Genomic DNA, 22,509 nt, shown 5'->3' on the forward strand with positions numbered 1-22,509 from the left:
TTTCTCCCCTATTCTTGTCCCTTCGCAACTCTTAACCTGTTTCTCACCCTCTTCCACTATTGTTTCCTTGACAGGGACTGATTGACTTCACCTAGACTGGAGGCTTGATGGAGGTGTCATCCCGCTTCACAATCCCTTTGAAGTGCTGCAAGAAAAGAAATCGCCTGACCTGAAGTGCCTCCGGATTCTCCTGGGGCCACGAATGTGAAGTTCGGGAAGGGGTTAGATGTTGAAGAGTTTGTTCCCCTCTCCCAATGATGGAAGCCCTGGCTATCCAATCATGGAATGTGAAAGGATTAAAGACCCAAAAGAAGCACGCCCTCTTTTGAAAGTAAATGTTAGAAAAAGTAAGGAAGTTAATTGATGGGCCATCCAAGAACATCATTTGGATGCTCGGAGCAAAAGAAAACAGGCATTGGGAAAGAAGTTGGTGTTCTATGGAAAGGGAACGGACACGTTTAGTGGCGTCCTCTCTATTGTTGACAAGGACCTAGAGCCCAAAGTGGTCTTTACTCACCCCTCTCGGAGAGTCCTAGGAGTGAGAGTCAGTGGATAGATCAACATTTCACCATAGTAAACATATATGGCTCCTGCAATGCCAAGGACAGAGCCAGATTGTGGAGGCACCTTAGGGATTTCCCTATTGAAGGAGAATGACTGTTGATAGGTGATTTTATGGTGATGAAGAGCAAAGACAGAACAGGCTCTGGCAATCTGTCAAACTAAATGGCTAGGTCTCTGTGATAAATGGGCTATGATGGACCTGTGGGAGATGGGTCCCTGGAACAGCATATCGGGCTTCACGTACACAACCCCATTGTACATCCACACAGCTTTCCGACTTGACAGGTGCTACTACTCTCACCAAACTGACTAGATCACGTCGCTACTCGAGATGAAGGTGCTACCAACGAAGAGCATGTCAGACCATATGTCTTTACACTTGCACCTTTGGAAAGCCAATGGGGAGGAACAGGCCTTTAGAGGGAGAAAGAAGTTGTTTGTTACTAGGGCACACCTGTTCAAAGACCTTTGTTTAGAAGGCTTACCAAGAAAGCTTTGAGTAAACTCAATAAAGGTATTAAGCTTGAAAAACCTAAAGCTTGAGACTTCTTTGCTCGAAGTATACAAAAAGAGACGAGCCCTCGGATGAAAAAGGCCCGAGAAGAGCATTGGAAGCAGCTTGAAGAGGAGGTTGCTAGTTTAACTTCAAAAAAAGCTAATGGGATGGCCTCCGAAAAAGAACACAAAAGATGGTTGGAAGCAAAAGTCAACCTAGCTGAACAACAGCTAATGGAGGTCGAAAGCTGGGGCTCGGTCCAATCACTTGCAGATGAGAATGGGAATGCTACACAAGACCAAGACGTAATGGCTAGGATGATGCGAGATCATCTAAGCCAAATCGTTGGCCAGTCAGAGACCTGCTCTCAAGAAGTGGAGGGTGGGGGCATGGACGCACTGTCGGGCAACACACTTCATTCCACACAAAAAAACTCTACATACTTTCTCATCAATCTTGATGGTGCATCCACTCGATCACCGAGCAAACAGCCTCCTTGGTCTCCAAAAGACCCTCTTTGGTCTAAGAAAATACCCTTGAAAATGGAAAAAAATTGGGTTTTATAGAGCCTCTAATCCTTTTTTAGCAAGTCAAGGAGAACCAGACAAGTGCCCATCTTCTTTCAAAAATTTTGCATGGGAAACTACCTCTTTTCAGCCTGGTCGACTCCTCTCTCTTTCTCCTTCTCTTCATGCACCGCAGGAAAGGTCCCCTTTGCCTTCAAAAACTGTTGGGCCCATTATGGGCGCGGGACCAAGCTAATCACCAGCTGCCACATCTTCGTCCACTTTGACATGTCGTTGACGCCGTACTCCGCCAAAAGCCACAGGCTACCACCCCTGACTATGCCCAGAACTGTTGCGCACACCCCCATCCAAACTCCATAGCCAACGAGCTCCTCAAACTCTCTCTCCATTCGAATACCCACAATGGGCCACGTCCCAACCCATATCGCCCCCATTCTTCGTTGCTTTCCTCCATGTGGGGTAATGCCTTTGCCACATGGCGGCCTCACATTGAATGGCCCTCCAAGCCCTCAAAAATATTCTAAAGTTACCAAAAAAACCCCACTTTTAGTGCTACCTTTGAGCTCCTCTTATTTCCTGCTCACTGACCCAATAATGGGTGAACTGTATAGCCAAGGTGGAGGTCCATGTTGCGGACTCTGAAACTCCAAAACCTTGCTGCACTTAAACTTTGCCAAGACCACCAATCGAGGCCACAAAAAATGGGGGAAAAAACATTTGCAACCGTCCCAAACTTCGACCGGCCATAACTTCACAACCATGGCTCCAATTAATGCACCATCAAATCCTATCAAGTACACATGCTACATACAACACTCTAGAACCTGGTCGGGGCCAAAAAAACTACCATATGGCACATCTACCAATGCAATGAATTGAGCACATAACAAGCCCGCCTGAAAACATTAATCGGCCATATCTTCCCCGTCCGAGCTCCGATTGGCAATCCGAAAAGACCGGCATGCTCCACGACTCCAAAACTTTGCATCTATCCATTCATATCAACTTTGATCATCTGTCATCACCTGCTTTGTTCGTCGGGGAACTGCAAACCTCTCCAGCTTTGAACAACCATAACTTCTACATCGTAGCTCCGTTTGAGGAGCCGTGTGGACCAGCTCGTAGAGCACTCCAAAGACCATATTTCAAAGCATCAACTCATCACTCTGTGCACCTTTATTTGTCAAGGCACCCTTTTGGATACCTTTTGGCCTAAAAAACCCCATCAAGCATACATCTCAGCTATCACACCTGCCTACCATGTCTTTTCTACCTACTTCAAAACTCCAACATGTACATGCTAGCATACATACCCATACATGTGTATGTTCCTAGCACCGACCAAATTTGGATGCACCATCATTGCCCAACCCCCTTGTTGAACATTTAAGTTCAACCAGAAACATGTTTATTGACCTAAAAACATCACCAAAGCAAGCACATTGTGCACACCAAACCTGCTACCATATGTACAAAAACTGGCTCTTACCACCCGCCACTCCAACTCAAGTGGGTTGCCCAACCCTCTACTTCATAGCATTGCTTCCACCTAAATCAAACACATGGCTTTTCTCTCTTCCATCCAACTGTAACAGCGTACCATAATGCTGCATCCCAGCACACAACCCACCATCCACATAACTGCACAAGGCATACCTTCATCACCCCAAACAGCCCACTTCATACCAAGTATCACCAAACACACCATCACGCATTTCATCAATCTCACGGCACATACCTGACCCTCCCCCCCAACCATGTAAAGCGAAATCCTCCTCAAAAGAACTATGTATCTGCTTGATCACCATCACCCACTGCACACTTGCACCTACCAACATCCCTTTTAACCACCACACACATACCTCCCTTGAAAGCTTGGACACAACCTGCGAATCTCCTTCATCTATCATAAAATATACTTGATGCAGTGGATACTCCTCTATCTTCGGCTCCATGCTCTCCTCTTTACCTGCCATGCACTCAATCCCAGCATCATCGAGCCCTTCTTTGTCAATTGGCCCTTCAAGGTCCACCAATACCACTTGTTTGTCGGCTTCAATTGTCTGCCCTTCAATCACATGTTCTACCAATGCATCATGCTCTGCCAAAGAAGATAAGAACTCATCACATACCTCATCATCCTGGTTTTCTTCCATAGGCAAGACTATCTCGTCCTTCAAAACTTTGTACATATCACATCACCATGGCACACTCCACTGCAATCTCCACCAACATGGCCATTAGCATAGCCCCACATACCATCTTTACCTGCATATCATCACTTGTAGGCTTGGACTCCTCCACTCGATCTCCGTCAAGCATACCAGCTTACACTTATCCCTGCTCTTCACATGCATCCACCATTTCTCTAACCGCATGCGAGGTCAAACTCTTCATACCTTGATTGGAACGAATCCGTTTCCCAACTTGTATCAGCATCCATAGAGCTGGTGTCACTCGTTTCAGCCTCCTTTTTCCTCTCGAGATCTGGAATCTCCTCAAGCTTTACCACTTCGACTTCATCTACAAATCGTACCCTCTGATCTCTAGCACACTTGAAAGGAGCTCAAAAAACCATACCTTGACTTGGCAGTGCATCTCTCGCCTGATCTGGAACCATCTGCGATTCCTCCACAGCTAGAGCCTCTCTGACTGGCATCCTCGGCATAGAAACTTTGTTATCTCTTTGTAACCATAAGACCCTTGGTTCCCCTCGCACAGGCACAAATCTTTGCACTAATTTTCACTTGACTTCCACCACATTGACTCACTTTCGCACCACAGCATTTGGTAAACCCTGCCGCTTCTTCAGTATCTTCTTTGTCCTTTTCGCTAGAGCCACCGCTTCTTCATATCACACCGAACCATCTATTTCCACTTTGTCTCGCACCTCCTCATGCAGACACTCCATAAGCTTGCTCAATTTAAGAAACCAACATTCTCAGCAGAAGTTACCTTGGTCAGCTTCCCCCAAAGCGCTTCGAACTCCCACTCAAACGCTTGAAAATCTCCTTCCAAGCTCTGCTTCAAACCATCCAGCTTTCGCTTTACTTCACCTAGTCGTGCATCCAAGGCTTTACAATCCGCATGTTCTTCTTCCACTAAATCGTACCATCTCCTTGCTTTTCGAAGAACCAAGAGCGGGAACACTTGCACTGCACCTTCTTCCCTTGACACATTACTCTCCAACAAAAACAACCTGTAATCTTGGTGCCAAATTTTCGCATCTTCAACCCCAATGAAAATGGAAAAACTAGACCACATTTTCTCTAGCAGCACCTGCTCTTCAAAACTCACACACTTGGCATCGCTAAAATCACCGCTTCAACTAGCAATCATTGTGCTCCTCAGTGGGGGCACCAGAAGATACAGAGAGAGAATGGGGAACAGATCTAGAACACAAATAACTCCCTCTCTATAGCCCTGGGTATTTACAACACCCCTATCCTCTCAAAAATCACCTTCGAACAACACGTTCACATCGACAAACCACCATTTGCTAACACAATTGCCTATCTATAGCCCAGGGTATTCACATCACCCCTATCCTCTCGAAAATCACCTACAAACAACACAATCACACCGACAAACACATCGACAAACCACATTTTGCACACAATCCAACATACCAACGCGCTCACCAAGACCAAACACACACTCACAACATCCGCACAGTTTCTATCGCACAGACCACAGACGCAGTCAAAACACCTCTCTCTCTCTCTCTCTCTCTCTCTCTCTCTCTCTCTCTCCACAAAAACGGTCCACGGACACACATCCACCAGCACCCACACATACACAAAGAGACGCAGCAGAAAAGAGAAGGGGATGGGGGCATAGACGAATTTTCCAGCAACACACTTCATTCCACATCGGAAAAGTCTACATACTTTCTCATCAATCTTGACAGTGCATCCTCTCGATCATCAAGCAAAAAGCCTCCTTGGTCTCCAAAAGACCCTCTTTGGTCTGAAAAAAAGACCCTCTTTGGTCTGAAAAAAACCCTTGAAAATGGCAAAAGATTGGGTTTTATAAAGCCTCTGATCCTTTTTTAGCAAGTTGGGGAGAACGGGACACATGTCCATCTTCTTTCGGAAAGTTTTCATGGGAAATTGCTTCTTATAGGCCTTGTCGACTCCTCTTCCTTTCTCCTTCAATTCATACACCCGTGAAAGGCCCCCTCTAACTTTGCCTTCAAAAACTATTGGACCCATTAAGGGCACGAGAGCAAGCTCATGACCAACTGCCATGTCATCATCCGCTTCGACATGTCATTGACACCTTGCTCTGCCAAAAGCCACCGCCTACCGCCCCTGACGACGTCCAAAATTGTTGCACGTGCCCGCAACGCCAAACACCATGGCTAACGAGCTCCTCAAAATCTCTCTCCATTTGGATATCCACAATAGGCCACGTCCCAACCCATATAGCCCTCATTTCTCCGCTACTTTCCCGCATGTGGGGTAAAACCCTCGCCACGTGGCAACCTCACCTTGAATGGCCCTCCAAGCCCTCAAAATTCTTTTAAAGTAACCCAAAAAAACCCACTTTTAGATTGCAAAACCTTAACAGACAGAGCAGGTGGTGGCCGATAGTCAAAGGTTATATGAATATATAGATGCAAGTGTGGAGCATGCCGGTCTTTTCGAATTGCCAATCAAAGCTCGGACGATAAAGATATAACTGATTAATGTTTTTAGGGGGGCTCCTTGCCATCTACAGGTTTTTTGGCCCCAACCACCCTCTGGAGTGTGAAATGCAACATGTGAACTCGATAGGATTTTACAGTGCATCAATTGGAGCCATGGTTACCGAGTTATGGCTGATCGAAGTTTCGGGTAGTTTCTTGAGGGACGGTTGCAAATGTTTTTTCCCGTTTATGCGGCCTCGATTGGTCGTCTTCGCAAAGTCCCAAGTGCGATAAGGTTTTGGTTTTTCGAAGTCCACAACATGGAGATCCCACCTTGGCATTACAATTCACCCATTGGGTCAATAAGCAGGAAGTAAGAGGAGCTCAAAGGTCTCTAGCTTTGCACAACCATAACTTCCACAACGTAGCTCCATTTGAGAGGCGACATCTCGTAGAGCACTCCAAAAACCGCATCCAAAGCATCAACTCATTACTTCGAACACCTTTATCTATCAAACCAATTGGCCCCTTTTGAAGCCCTTTTAGCTTTACACAATGAAGCATACATTCCAGCTATCACTTGCCTACCCATGTCTTTTGTACATACCTCAACACTCCAACCTGCACTTGCTAGCATACATACCCATACTTGTGCTTGTTCCTAGCACCGACCAACTTTGGTTGCACCAACGTGTTGACAAAGTAACATCAAAATCGAAGTTTCAAACCTATCTCCATAGGAATATGCTTTCAATCTTCAAGGTTAAATCTACACAACAATGTCCCTATGTTCTTTGTCTACCTTGAAGCAATACCTCCATCAACTTGCTTAGACTTTATGTCCACTAAATACTTCAAAAGCCCCAATTTTGACATCTCAAAGGAGGCATTCAAATCAGTCTTAAAATCAAGGATATACCCCTCATTGGGTCAATGCGCATAGGGTCATCAACAATAAAGCACAATGATAAAAAATACACCATTCACTCTGTAACTTACAAAGTGTTCTTAGTTGGACTATTTTGAAAACCATGTGCACCTAAGTAAACATGAATCTTTCCATGTGGAGCTTGACTTTAACCATACAAAGCCCGTGTTTTCCTATCCTTTTGAACAATGCGACAAGACTACAATACATACACTTCTTCAATGTAAGGACACATTGTAACCCCTTTTTACAAACAAAAGATTGAGCACAATTGGTTTGCAATTTGTATGTCAAAGCCTTTTAACAGATTTTTTTGGGGATCTATCAAACACCCAATGCATTTAGGCCGGTAACTCAGCCCCTTGTTATAGAGCTCCATCCTCACCCATCTTGCTTTTCCACCACTATTGGTAAGTGCATTCATTCTCTCTCTCTCTCTCTCTCTCTCTCTCTCTCTCTCTCTCTCTAACCTAAATCAAATTACCAAGACTATTCCTGGGCTTTCAAAAAATGTCTTTTAGATCTTCTAACATATATGCTTTGTTGTAGCCCAAGAGGGAGGAATTTTTCTTCATACCATGTCATGAGCTTGGTAGGTAATATCTCTGCTGAAGAAGATCAAACTTCAGCACCAAGCCTGAAGAGGTGGTCCTTTCGGAGGACGCAAGTGCACATTCTTCTTTGCTGCTCTTCTACCAAACAATAACTTCATTTCTCTTTTAAGACACTATATGATGTTTATGCTCTGGATGCTCTATCCTCCTATTGTCGTCATCAAACGACTTCTCCCTTCACAAGAAGATGCTTGAGAGAGAAAGTTTAGTACTGATCAATGATATGTAAGCACCTGAGACAGCTGGGAGCGTTTACTCCTGATTTTGTTGGTCAATTGGCCATTTAGACGATAAGAAACGATCTACTCTTTTTTACTCTCTCTTACTCCACAATGCACCCCCCCCCCCCCCCCCCCCCCAAAAAAAAAAAAAAAACCCAAAAACCCCAAAAATAAAAATAAAAATAAAAAAATAAACCAAACAAAACAAATAATATAAACTTGCATTTAGCCACATAGAGTTAGATAGCTCCATTTCCCTTCCTCATTATCATCTTCATTATCCTAAACCCATCATTGAGGACACTTGGTGGTACTTTCATGGCGTGCAGAGGACAGACATACTTGTACATGGATTTTTAAATGGCCTATTGCAAACACTACTAGAACATCTCTCTCTGTGTTTGTGCATGTGTGCGCAAAAGCGTGCATGGCGGTGCCAGCTCGTAAAGGAAGATGACAATGGGGCATATCAAGTATTTAGAGAGTTGGGAGACACTATACCAAGTCTTGCTTGCTTATCCTTTTCCTGCAGCAGCTCATGACCTGCTGGCTGATCATCACCCACATTGATGCACTGAATTCATCCTAGTATTCATGAACTCTCTCTGTGCATTGTAGCCTAGTTCCTTTCAAAACTTCTTCAATCTCAGACTACCAAGAAACATTCTTATAATGACGTGTCGATGTCATTAAAGAAATTTGTATTGATACAAGATGAACCACAGGAATTCTACTGCTGATGCATGTAAAGATTCCCTACACTCCAAATGCAATGTTCCTTACGGTCACATGTATAGAGCCCTTCAGAAGAAAATATGTAACTCTTGGGCTGAGCCCAAATTACATCCAGCATTCTACTAAAGTTATGACTGTTCAAGCAAGCTTTGAAGATAAAGATTTACAAGATACCTTCCTGTTGATAACACGTCAAGTCTAGTTTGACAAGGCTGGTATTTACCCTTTTTCAACTGATATCTATACGTGACTCCAGAGACAATATATGGTTCACCTTTAACAGTAACCGTCTCACCGCACTGCGTGTTCTGCAGCTTAAGAAATCATTACATGAGGATGTAAACGTTGACCAAAACCCGAAAAGTAGCAAGATCTACAACTTTACCAGCGGTAAACAATGGATGCCGAGATTTTGAGGGGGTGGAGTTATCAATGTCACATGATACGAGCAAAAATCTCTCTCCCCTTTATCCCGTTTCTTGCATACAATGCGTCTCGAATGAGCCTGCGTGGAGACAAGAAAAAAGCAACAATTGAGCAATGCAACAGTTGTCCCTACAATAGCCCAGACCTAAACCAAGGTCTCATCTTGAATGCCTGATTTCATGAACTTGCATTTGCTATCGGAAAGTTAAGAACACCTCTCTCCATTTAGATGGCCGCAACTCTCAAGCTACAAGAAGTGCATCTTCCAAAACGAAGAGTAATGGCACAAGCAAATGAGTCCCTCCCAATTATTCCATTCACCATTCCAAGTTTTTAACTGTCTACACAACTCCATGTTATCTGAGTTACTTATTTGGTTGAAAACTACCTTGTCCTCAAATGTGTGAGAGAGCAACCAATTCCAACAATACTTGGGTGACATTAATCACCTTGCTGTTTAGAGGCTTGAATTTTCCAGATGGGTAGAGTACTGGCCCGGGCAAGTCAGTCCCACAAAAAGCACACCCGCATTTTTTCTATTAACCCTTTCATCCCTAACTCTTTGTCGTCGGAGTTGAATTATACATTCCTTCATAAGATTTGAAAACACATGGACTTCCAAGCTATAAGAGGAGCTAAAACAATTCACAATACACAATCACAATCAAGGCATAACAAAACCTTTGAAACAAAGAAGATTTTGAAGAAGCTTGTCCAGAATATGTGGGAGAGCAACAGCTTTCAACAATACTTGGCTGTCATTGAGCACCTTAAGGAGTCTCCTTCACACAACTCTGAAGAGAAGTAACAGTGAGCTTTCTAAAATAAGTCCATATTCCAAAACAAACTAGCTTTCCCCATGAAATGAGACAATCATGACAAGGAGTGACTATATAGTCAGAAATAGAGAAAGATATATTAACAACTTGATTGCCCATGAAACCAAAACAAGGTAGAACTGAATATAATATCTGTCATCATAAAAAGTCACACAAAATGAAGCGTAGCACAACTGATGATCATCTCTACAAAATGAAGTACCAGATGGTGAGGAAGTTGTAAGCAAGGTCCTCATGGTCGTGGACATGTCGCTCTACCAATAGCAATGGCCCTGTCCAAAGATACTCCATGCATTGGCTCAAGAAGAAGAAACCGTTGGGTCATCGTGCATTACTTCTGTGGTAGGTGACGATGGCTCGAATTTCCAAATGGTAGGAAGTTGTAAGCAAGGTCCTCATGGTAGTGGACATCTCGCTCTACCAATAGCAATGGCCCTGTCCAAAGATACTCCTTCAGAGAGTCATCTACGGCAGAATAGGTCAGTGGATAAGGACGTAGAACCTGCTAAAAGCAGTGGAGCTACATTACTGGAACTGAAAAGTCCAGAGGGCTTTTTGTGTTAATCGAAGCTTTCATTTCTGGATAGCTTTCTTCAGCAGTCATATTTTTCAGACCCAACGCCACCGGACTAGACGGACAGGACATACACAGCAAGATAGGACGGGACAGGACGTCCATCAAACTTACACAACCCTGCCTCAAAGTCAAGTTTCTTAGGACTTGCACATCGTCATCCACGTCATCCACAGCCGCTTTATATCAATAAGGGCCACGAGCAAAAATGGTCATGGTGGGATAAGGTCAATTGCGCCGGTCGTGGCATAGATGGTGCTGCAAGGGCATGGTCTTGCAAGCATTGCCCGTACAAGAGAGCCACTGACACCAACAAAATGTGCACCTATTGCACAAGTCCTTAGCAGGTATCATAGACGTGAACATCGTCTTAGGAGAGACAGAAAGAGAAGAGAGACCCTACAAGGGGCGTCTTGCCTCTCAACCAACTGGGGCCCTAACCCTACGCTAAGCTTGCACTTGAGAGAGAGAGAGAGAGAGAGAGAGAGAGAGAGAGAGAGTCCACGTGGTAGACATGGAGAGGTGGAGTTCCACTCCCAAAGCACTGGCCCGAAAACCTTGGCACCCCTTTCAGTATTTGTTTTATACTGCTTCGCATAGGTACAATTGTTGGGAGACTTGGCCTCTGCTTCTGCATACACGTGAATGGGGAGTGAGCTCCCAAGGCTCATATTTGATGTCACAAAAATACGGAAGCGTAAACTAACTTTTAAATTGCATACTCAAGAGAATTTGGTGAGAGAGAGAGAGAGAGAGAGAGAGAGAGAGAAGAAGAAGAAGAAGAAGAGAGTTTTAACATCGTAGGAAACTATCCCAAGAGACCTTAAAGATCTAGCCGACGAGAGAGAGAGAGAGAGAGAGACATCATTGGGGACTAGAAGATGGGTTGGTCCCCCTTCATAAAGAGAATATCTTTATTACTACGGGAGATTCTTTACAAGCACGGGACGGGGGATGCCCCATCCTCTATTCTTCTTTGTTTTGTTCTTACTACTGACTGAGAAGGTGTTTCCACTCTCCTAATAAGAGGACTTCCGCTCTTCTGCAAGTCTTGTTGGAAGCTCTCACCAGGAGAGTCTATCTTCCAAACAGCTTGTCGCAAGCTCTCACAATGGAGAGTCTATCTTCCGCTATGTGTTGCCCTTCATGCGCAATCATTCATGCATCGAACTCAAGAGAGAAACAAGCAAAATACATGCACATATCCTTGCTGTAATTTTCTGCACATAACCTGAAATTCTTACCTGTGCGCGCTCCTACGCCGAAACGGAGACCTTCTTCGCGATGGAATCACACCAAACCTTGCGTAGACGTAGGATAGGTAGAGAGGAGTGAAATGAGTGCTCCGCTGAAAACAAGTTACAACCATAATCGAGGTGATTAGGGGCTGAAAACAGAGAATTTACAGCCACTGCACTCTACGGAGAGAGTGCTTGCTGCAACTTCTCGCGACAGATCTTCTCCAAAAAGTGGCTATGATTGTGAGAGCCCTTGTTCTAGACAATGGGAGCACAAAACTACCACATATGTCGCAAGGGGCTGCTCTCAAGCTTCAATAGAGGGCTCCAACGCGTAGAGCACACTCACATTAGGGGGGGTAGTGCACTGCCAACCTCAGAAGAGCGGGAGAGGCTGCACTCATATAGCCAGCCAGAGAAGGGGCGCTAGAGGATGAGGGAGGGTGAGAGAGCAAGAGAGAGAGTCGCTTGCATGAGTAAGTGTCAAGTGGCACACTAAATAAATAACTTTAAAACCTTCAGCTTTAACTTTTAAAAGTTCCTAGGCTAATAATGAAATGTGCAAATTAACTCACAACTGCACACATGAATGCTACTTCTGAAAACGTTAGCTGCTCCCCAGCGCAATGCCGTACCGGCACTACTCCTACACCACCTATTTACACTTGTTCAGACATTTGATCGTGGCACAAATAATTTAACTTAATTTAATTAGCTTATCCTAGGGCCTTGTTAAAAAGAATTCCGGCCCTAGGATCGTTGTTCTAAGCACCCCATCTCATTCCTGTGCTCACATTGACGTGCGTAATTTTTCTGAGCTTGAAATTTGAGGCTACTGTCTACCCCTTATTGAAGGCCCAATTTCCCAATCACTAGGGCTTCAGGGGATTTTTCTGCTAGGGTCTCCCTGAGGTGCTCTGTCCCACGTTTGGACGCACTTGAGGCCCTAGAACTACTAGTTCTATTTTGATGTGCACACAACTAATTAGGTAGCTATTTTCTCGTAGATAAATCAATTATTTACAGCGAGTGACATTGTTACATTAGAAGGCCCTTGGTCTAGTAGCAGAGCACTTTATACATGCTAAAAATATGTTGGCAGAGGTTCTTACGAATCTGCTCAATCATGTCATGTGTGAGGGTCTACCTGAGACTTAGAGACTATCTACTAGTGTGCCTATCTTCAAGGTAGGTGATCCTACAGAGCCTAGAAACTATCGTACTATTATGATTGGACACACATTGTCACGGTCATATGCACCTATCCTTGAGTAGCAGTGGCAGCTGTACGGAATTCCGTAATTTGCATTGGCTGCTTTTTGCCAGTTTTTGATTACTAGTTGCTTTTGGGACAGTTTGCTTTTGAGTTTAACTGCTTTTGGGGCTCTGCTTTTGGCATCCCTTGTAAGAATAAAAGAGCCCTAATGGCCTCACTTCTCAGAGCATCTGGACGTAGAGTCTGAGAGCGAGCACCCGCGGGCAGTTGTACTTTGCTCAAAGATTAATATAAAAGAAATACCAAAAGGGGCGCCAGTCTTTGGGGCCAATCTCTTTGGGCACGGAACTACACCGGACCATGTCATCTCGAATTGAACTGTGATCTGAAGTAGTGAATTATTTTGAAGTGATTCTCTTTTGTCTCGCGACAGAATCTAGACTTGGGGTATCCAAGACTGTTACACATGGTATCAGAGCTTCAGGCGTGTGCTTTTCTGAAAGCATACTGGTCCTATCAAAGAGGAGACAAGGCACTTGGGCACCTTGGAAATTGCTATTGAAGTATCTTCATGGTCCGACCCCAGACTTATTAGACACTCCCACCCTTGCTTCATCGCGCATCGAGCGCGCTCCCGTCTTCATCACTCTGTCTTACAGGGCATAATCCATATAGAGGTTCTCGTGAAGAATCTGATGGAGATAACACTTCGCAACGGGAAGGCAAAGAAAAGTTGAAATCCGGCGTAGGAACTGAAGAAAAGAATGAAGATTGGGAAAATCTTTTTGGTAGAGAAGTTTGCCAAAGCGAAGTACAAGCGTCAACTGCACGTTGACAAGTGTGTGAAAAGATTCATCCCGAGATTTACGAAACACCTGAAGAATTACCCAATTGATGAGATTCACTCGAGATGGCATGAGGCCATTGAATCTCCTCTCAAGACGGGGTGGAAAGCTGAAAGGACAGACGAGTGCAGAAAAGCGGAAGCTTTACTCGCAGGAAGAGCTGGAACAGATTTGTTGACCAGAAGATGAACCAGATACTGGAAAGGACACTGATGTACTGACAATCTGGTTGTTTGTAATAGCAGTGAGGAACTCGCTTCTGTATGGATTGAAAAGCATGGAGCTGGACACAGCGTAACCGCGAAACGTTTCAGACCCGAAACGTTTCACCCCGAAACGGGGCATTTCACCCCGAAACGTTTCACCCAAGAGAGGAGCCTCGGTGGAACGTATGACTGAAACGCCAATTTTAGGTGTATTTAGTATTATATAAATATATATAATAGGTGTGCACATGTTAAAACCCCCCAAAAATTTTAGGCGTTCCAACAGAGACGTTTCACCTGCATGCTGAAACGTTTCAGGCGTTTCACGTTTCACCCTGGCCGAAACGCGTTTCGCGGTTTCGTTGGCTGGACATCCACTCTTTTGCAACAAGGTGAGCCATCTCCTTGCCTATTTTGCAGGTGAAATCAAGGGTGAAATGGTGAGATCGAGAGCGACGACAGCTTAAGAATGAGTCAGATATCCTTTCGATTCAAGATAAGAATGATGAAATTGAATGGGATGATGACGCATGTTGAATGATTCTAGTGCATCAAGACTCCCATATGAATGAGATGACTCGATACTGTGGTGAGCGCATCAAGAGTTTCTGCGGGATGCGATGGCTACACAGGGATCTAGGTGCATCAAGACTTCTGGACGCATGAGATGACTAGATGATTGAAACATTGTATTCAGTATGAACTAAGTGTGTGAATGAAGAACTTTGAAATAGGGAATTTCCGAAGACGATTATGACTTATATATATTAATGTTCTCTCGAAGAACTTGCTAGATGTGTGCAGATAACAGGTGAAATCGATGATAATGGATGACAGCAATGATAGCTCCAGAGTGAACCTGACAACGATAAGTATCATAAATTTTGAATGACTACTATTTGTGAACAGATAACAGGATTGAGAATGAGATGATGATGATTCTGGAGCAGTGACGGCTCCCGAATGAACCTAATAATTGAATCACGACCGATTCAATAGAACTGTCGTACGCGAAGATTCCTGCGGGATGAGATGGCCACACAGCTGGACCTGAATGATTAGACCACTCTGTTCAGTATAAATTACTTAGTGATGGCTTACACACGACAATGCTTGAGTCTAAAATCTCTATAGACATGATCGCAATAGGGGATTAGTTAATCCGACATCAGTGAGGTCCGGAATGGATCTAGATGTGGTTACTAAATACGTTGCTGGCAGTCATGGTTTGAGATTTGGAATGAATTTTTTTGTGATTGATTAGTCATGTGATGTGCTCTGATGTCATGTGCAGTGATGTGACTGTCGTCTTTGTACAAGTGCTGAATTTGTGGCGTTTAGTGTGTCGGTACTTAGAGTCAGTGTCTAGTGAATTGGTTTATGGCCTCTGTCTGTTTTGCAGGCATAATCGAGGGCGATTACAATTCTTTCAAGAGGGAGATATGTCACGTGGCATGACCACATGTGACCAGACAGAAGTGATGACGTGGTTGACTGTACAGACGCCCGAAAAATGTGTTGGCAAGCTGACTATACGAACGCCCGCAATTCGCGCCGACATACTGACATGGTAGCTGTATGGAATTCCGTACTTTGCCTTGGCTGCTTTTTACCAGTTTTTGAGGACTAGTTGCTTTTGGGACAGTTTGCTTTTAAGTTTAATAGCTTTTGGGGCTTTGCTTTTTGCATCCCTTGTAAGAATAAAAGAGCCCTAAGGACCTCACTTCTGAGAGCATTTGGACGCAGAGTCTGAGAGCGAGGACCCGCGGGCAGTTGTACTTTGCTCAAAGATTAATATAAAAGAAATACCGAAAGGGGCGCCAGTCTTTGGGGCCAATCTCTCTGGGCACGGAACTACGCCGGGCCGTGTCGTCTCAAATTGAACTGTGATTTAAAGTTGTGAATTATTTTGGAGTGAATCTCTTTTGTGTCGGCACAGAATCTAGACTTGGGGTGTCCAAGACTGTTACACATGGTGCCCAGAGCCAAATTGATGCACAGACTACAAGAGATGGGAGTGCCTATTGAGTTGATCAATTTAAATCCTAGTACGACGTATAAGTGTAGCGAGGGGGCCTAAATAACTCTGAACTGAGCCTAGACACCCTTTTACTGTTCGTATTTCAGTGCCGATTGGTCCGACCAACTCGTGGCAACTAGGCCTTCTTGTCTGCGGGTGGACCTCTCGACCGTCGGTCGTTTCACACTGGCCACGCAATGTCCGCCCATTTGTGACTTCAAAAAGAGGGTCCCAAAAATTAAACAAAAATCATCAGAAAGAAACCAACTAATGTTAGCAATTATCACGCTATCACGTCCTTGTGACAGTAATTAGCATTTGCCACATCCTCGTGACATACCCCCCTCTTGAAGTCGCAAACGTCCTCGATTGCATGCCATATATACATGCATTGATGATCTTGTGTTGTTAGCATGCTTTTATCATAGCATGTACCTGCAAGAAAGGTCATAACACATAGATACAAATTACTTAATGAGACCTTCATACTTTTGTCATTTCCATCTATGATAGAAGTGAGCATAATACATATAACCCTTAAAGAGCGATGCACACTTCTATTGCACTGAATCCGTATGTACATTTGATGTGCTAGCTCCATCATTACCCCTCCTTTGAACACGTTGGGTTGGGGCATACGTAGGCTATGACCCAAAGGCCTCAAGGTAAAGCTACAATACATTTGGTGACTCTGACAGTTCATGCTCTTCCATCCACTTTGCATCCATAGGTGGATAGTTCTTGAACTTCACCAAATAACTTCTTGCAACCTGTCCCTTAACTTTTCTTTCTTTCAGGAAACCATCCCAAGAGACTCAAAGATCTATCCGACGAGGCTCGTTGCTGTTGTTTCCCTTACGCTGTGCCATCCCCCCCCCCCCCCCCCCCCCCCCCCAGCACTGCCCGCCTGCCCTCTCTGCCCCCCCCACCAGCCCTCGCTGCCCCCCTTGCGTGTCCGCGCGTTGCCCCTCCCCTGCTGTAGCAGCTCGCAACACTGCCGCTGCTGCAGCCCCGCCCGCCCCTGTCGCCGCTGCCATCCACTGCCGACCCCCTGTTGCAGCCACTCCCACCATCGCCGCCCCCGCCCGCTGCTGCTAGCGCTCCCGCATTAGCCGTCCTCACCTTTCCCCCCCCCGCCTGCCTGCTCTTTTTCCTCACAGTTGCATCCTGCATATCGATACTTACAGCATTGACTCCATTTTGGGGCAGTGCTTTGCGTGCCAAGTTGCAGACTCCGCCCGCCATCCTCTTCTTACGCCACAGCAGTAGACACAGATGGAGGCTCCAGCTTCGCCACAGAGGGACTCGCCTGAAGCCCCCTCGCCCGCCGCGTTGAGCCCACCATTCGACTTGCTCTTTCGCCGACAGAGCAAGCGAGCCTTGCCGCAGAGGTAGAGCGTTTGCAAGCGACTTCGGTCATTTGCAAGGTTCTCGGCACCCGTCCTAGCAGAGGAGAGCTGCGAGACCTTCTCCAGGCCCGCCTCCTCGCAGAGGTGGGCAAGATCTTGGATGTCCAGATTCTCGGATGGGGGTACTACCATATCGAGTTCGAGACTTCTGAGATGGCCTCCAAGGTCATAGCTATGAGTCCACTGGCCATCCGAGCATCACGCGCCCACTTTCGACAGTGGCGACATGGTTTTGACCCGACTTCGGATGTGCTAGTAGAGGAGGCAGACATCCCCATCTCATTCTGCTTTCCGGGTTTACAGAGGGAGTACCTTCCACTTCTCTCCAAGATTCGCTCCGCCATCGGGACTGTCCTGGAGACACCTCGTACGGCAGCATCAGTAGCTGCCAAGGCGGCTGGCATCCCTTCAGTTCGAGTTTTGGTCAGAGATACCCACACGCTCCCGAAGGTCATCCTTCTGCCTCGGGTGAGTGGGGGTTGGTTTAGACAGAGTGTGGAGTACTCGGGTCTCGCGAACCAATGCTTCATTTGCAGACAGATGGGCCACCTAGCGAAGGCCTGTCCACGGAGGAGGCCACGACCTGCACTCAGCCTCAGCCCCAGCCACAGCCAGCGGCACAGCGCACAGATTCAGAGCCACCCTCCGAGCCTGGGGCTCCAGCGGAGGAGGGGTGGCAGCAGGCCCGTGGCCGTCGACGCCAGGGGCCACAGCGACAGCCTGGCACTCAGAGTGGCCCTCAGGTGCCTACTCAGCAGCAGTGGGTTCCCACGGGGAACCGCTTTGGTCCTCTTGAGCAGGAGGAGCCCCCTACGCCAGCCTCCATCTCCGCTTCACCCTCGCCAGCCGCCCCACCTTCAGAGTTCCCCTCCTCCTCCATCCCCCCCCCCCCCCCCCGGCCCTCTGCTCCCGTTCACTCCCCACCTCGCCCCCCTGTCTCTGTCGCCCCACCCCGCTTCTCTTCTCCTTCGCCCGCCCCCCCCCCCCCAGCTCCTTCTCCCCCTCCTCCTGCTTCCGTACCACAGTCGACTCGGGAGACTAGTCCCTCGTCGGCGGCTAGGAGATCTCTTGGCAGCGCCTTTGCCACAAGTCACCTAGCGAGAGAGGGTTAGCCCTTCTTGCGGCCCCCTCTGCAGATTCAGACATCTTCCCTTGCAGCTATCCCTCGTGGTCTGACGAGCATTGACCTCCGACATCGCTGGGATTCCTTCGATTACGGGTTCACTCGCTTTCTCGGCGATTACGCAGCAGACCACGAGGCAGCTTGCTTCAGGGTCCATGCTTTGTTCCTCGCCGCTAGGGGGACAGAGGCCTTGGACTCGGCAGTTGGTTTCTCCTTCCCCCTCTGTGGTAGGACTTAGACAGAGTGGTCCCTCGACTCAGTGGTGGGATGGTTGCACACACAGGTTCTCGAGTTCTCTCACCACATGGGAGAACTTGGAGTTACAGATTTGTTGCAGACTTTGTGGCCACTGGCCAAGTTTGCGGTGACACCCCCAGACTCAGCAGGATGTAGGCACATTGTGGTATACTTTTTTGCTGATACGCAGTGTTTGCCTTGCTATGCATACATTCATGAGGACTCCTGGACACAGGAGGTTGCTTTACGCACGGCTCGCTCTGCTTGGGCTTGGGCCAGGCACTCACTGCAGTCTCGCCTATCTAGAGGACGCTCGGATGCGGATTACTCCTCCCCATCCAAGCCAGCCTCGAAGATGCTGTCTTGCTGCTGCGGCAGCATCTGTTCTCTCTCGCTCCCCATGAGGATCGTCTCGTGGAACGTGCAGGGACTAGGTGGGCCCCAGTTTCAGCGACCACGGGGCCGATTGCGTCAGGAGCTTCAGCGTTGCCTTGTGGGAGGAGAGATTGATCTCCTTATGCTTCAGGAGCACCATTTGTCTGAGAGCCGCATTCGGCGATGTGGTCAGATTTTGCGTGGACGTTATGATACCTTTTGGTCAGCTGCTTTTGGACCTGGAGGCATCCAGGGTGGGTATGTATGACTATTGCAGACTCAGTGCAGCAGGCCATTGTGGGCAGAGGGATTATTGTGCCAGGCAGGGCTCAGTGGATTACTATGCAGGTTCAGGGTGGCCTTGTGGGCTTCCTGAACATCTATGCGCCCAATGTGGCGAGTGCTCGTGCAGAGTTTTGGTCACAGATTGTTGAGTCTTTGCCACAGGTTGACCATTGGTGTGTAGGAGGGGACTTCAACATGTTGAAGGACCCTTCTGACAAGATCGGAGACAGCCATGCTACTGTGCATGGAGTCGAGTTGGCAGCTTGGGAGAGGTTGTGTATGACTTTGAGGGTCTGGGATACATGGCAGCATTCTGGCTTTGTGAGGCCTCCTGAGAGTCTTGCCTTCTCTAGATCGGACCGCAGAGTGGGAGGAGTGAATCTATCGCGGATAGATCGCTTCTACACTAGTGACCACTTCAGTGACTTGGGGAGATCAGTGGGCATCCTGGCAGGGACATCCTTCTCGGACCATGCACCAGTGATCCTCACAGTGGCAGACAGGCAGAGGAGTGGGAGCACGATGCTTCGCATCCCAGAGCGGGTCTTGTTGGACTCAGCACTCAGAGAGAGGGTAGAGGCTCTCTGGACAGAGGGCATGGACAGCCAGGCTCTACCTGCAGACAGAGTGACCTTAGGCCTAGCTCAGCTTAGCCACTTTTTTCTCCAGGAGTCTCTGGCTCGACGGGCTGCAACGAGAGAGGAGGAGCAGCGTCTCAGACGAGGCATTGCTTCACTACAGAGGATGCAGGAGCAGCATCCAGACAGTCCATGGTTGGAGGAGAAGTTACAGCAGGCTCGACAGGAGCTTGCTTGTACAGAGGAGAGGCGTCATGAGTTTGCCTTTCACCGACAGGCATCTCAATGGACTCAGGTGGGTGACAAAGTGACAGGTGCTTTTTTTGAGACAGTGGGACCTCGGCACTCACATACCAAGGTCAATCAGTTGAGGAGACCCGATGGGTCAGTTGTTTGTGAGCCCGAGGATATGCGTGCAATTGCTACTGACTTCTACCGTGAGTTACTGTCGGCTGAACCCCAGTCAGAGCGACAAGATGCATGCAGGGAGCAGGTTTGGGCACAGATGCCTTGTCTTGTGACTGAGGAGATGCGCCAGAGGCTAGAGATGCCTCTTCAGCTTGAGGAGCTGCACACGGCTCTTACGGCCCTCCCTCATGGTAGCTGTCCAGGTGAGGATGGGCCGACTCCCAGCTTTTTCTTGGAGTACTGGGACCTGCTTGGCCCAGATCTTTGTAGTGCCTTTCAGTACATTCTGCACACAGAAGTGATGCCGGATAACATGAGTAAGGGCCTGCTTTACCTCATTCCAAAGGAGGGTGGCTCCTTGGATGAGATTCGACAGTGGCGCCCCATCACCATCCTCAACTCAGCCTACAAAATTCTCGCCAAGGCTCTGAGTTTGAGGATTCAGCCACTTTTGGAGAGCCTTATACATGGGACTCAGACAGGTTTTGTCAAGGAACGCAGTATCCTTGACAACATCTTCACTTTCTGGGAGGCTTTTGCCCTGGCACGGCTCCGTGGGGAGGATCTTGTGATTCTTCTTCTCGATTTTGAGAAGGCATACGACAGAGTTGACTGGGACTTTCTAGAGGGCACGCTACGCACGATGGGCTTCTCATATGCTTGGATCAGAGGGGTGTCAGCTTTGTACAGACAGGCTCACAGTCAGGTGCTTTTGGCAGGAGGTAGAGGTGAGCGCTTCATGCTCACACGATCGGTCAGACAGGGTTGTCCTCTTGCCCCCTTTCTCTTTCTGTTCTATACAGAGGCGATGAGCAGATTTTTGGTGTCAGAGCAGGTTGGTCTTAGGGGCTTAGCACTCCCTATACGGGGAGATGAGCTTCTGGATGCTGAGTTTGCCGACGACTCGGCCTTGTACTTAGAGGGCCAGGAGGCCAATCTTCACAGATGTGCGCAGGCTTTGGAGACCTTCTGCTGTGCATCGGGCTTGTAACCTGGATAGCATCTGCCGTCAAATTTTCACTCTCCGATGGTTGACCTCTACCTGTATACCTGCTGTCATTCCGAGTAGTAACAGTATTCTTGAGCACATTCGTTCCCTCCTTCGACAGAGGAAGCCCCCAAATGTGCTCATCACCTAGTTGGCCACAGAGGCCTTCCAAGAAAGCTGCTCACAGAAACGATACATTGACACCCAAATGACCAGTAAGCACTGCTTGATTGCCTGCAGAGCGAAAAGCATACAACATACCCAACCACACAAGAGAGTAAATAAGGAAAGAAAGGAGCCTCTTACCGTTCTGGAGCAAGTATGGATTTGAAAACTACGCAATTGGGTAAGCGATGAAGAGTGTCCGGTACAGCCTGCCATCATCAAGGTGAATACCTGTTAAATCACGTCTCTCGTTGTTGATGACTACCTCTGTGCTCCTTGCAGGACCCTTGTCGTTCTTCTCGTTCATCTCATTTTACCTCTCTCTCTCTCTTTCTCTCTCTCTCTCTCTTCTCTCTCTCTCTCTCTCAGAGTCTCCCGGCGCTACTCAGAGGGTAATGAATGCGTGCAACATTGCAACTTTGCAAGACGTGTACAAGTCAGACTGCATACACCAAGATAATTATATCACCACAGTGAAAAAACGAAAAATCGGAGATTCTCTCTCTCTCTCTCTCTCTCTCTCTCTTCCTTCCGGGGGCAGGCGTGTCTCTCTCTCTCTTGTGGTGCGCACATGCTGCGGCCACCCCATCCCTTCGGCGCTTTTTATGCAATTGCATGACAACGCATTTATGTGGTTTGCCAACGAATGGTTTCGTGTGTACACGTATGGGATGTATGAGACTACTGTCGATTATGTCCGAAATTTTATGCATGTTTATCAATATTTCGTAGTATGTCTTCGCCGCCTCTAGTCACGGCTGGCATGCAGAGAGCTAGGCAAGGGGAGGCTAGTGTGTCTGCTAGGCCCTCTTGGGCAATGCACTTACAGTTGGCGCCAGTGGGAGATGAATGTGAGGAGTAT

General features: G+C 47.2%; 1 protein-coding gene across 1 annotated transcript; it reads right to left on the bottom strand.

Annotated features, from left to right (window-relative positions):
* Positions 1-8,629: 8,629 nt before the first annotated feature.
* LOC147457087 (uncharacterized) lies at positions 8,630-22,139 on the bottom strand. The gene is made up of 3 exons (XM_086512101.1): positions 21,789-22,139; positions 9,101-9,220; positions 8,630-9,023 (listed from the first exon to the last, which is right to left on the bottom strand). The coding sequence occupies exons 1-3, from the start codon at positions 21,864-21,866 to the stop codon at positions 8,844-8,846; spliced, it is 378 nt and encodes a 125-aa protein (XP_086368227.1). The 5' UTR covers positions 21,867-22,139; the 3' UTR covers positions 8,630-8,843.
* Positions 22,140-22,509: the final 370 nt, after the last annotated feature.

This window comes from Adiantum capillus-veneris, chromosome 5, assembly GCF_014529385.1.
Source record: "Adiantum capillus-veneris isolate H3 chromosome 5, ASM1452938v2, whole genome shotgun sequence".
Lineage (NCBI taxonomy): Eukaryota > Viridiplantae > Streptophyta > Polypodiopsida > Polypodiales > Pteridaceae > Adiantum > Adiantum capillus-veneris.

Bases quoted from the DNA above. Each gene is read 5' to 3' on its own strand.
- LOC147457087 (XM_086512101.1), bottom strand. From the start codon at position 21,866: ATGATGGCAGGCTGTACCGGACACTCTTCATCGCTTACCCAATTGCGT. The intron at 9,221-21,788 runs GTAAGAGGCTCC...GTCTCCACGCAG, and splicing joins TCCATACTTGCTCCAGAACG to GCTCATTCGAGACGCATTGT. The intron at 9,024-9,100 runs GTAAAGTTGTAG...CTTAAGCTGCAG, and splicing joins GCATCCATTGTTTACCGCTG to AACACGCAGTGCGGTGAGAC.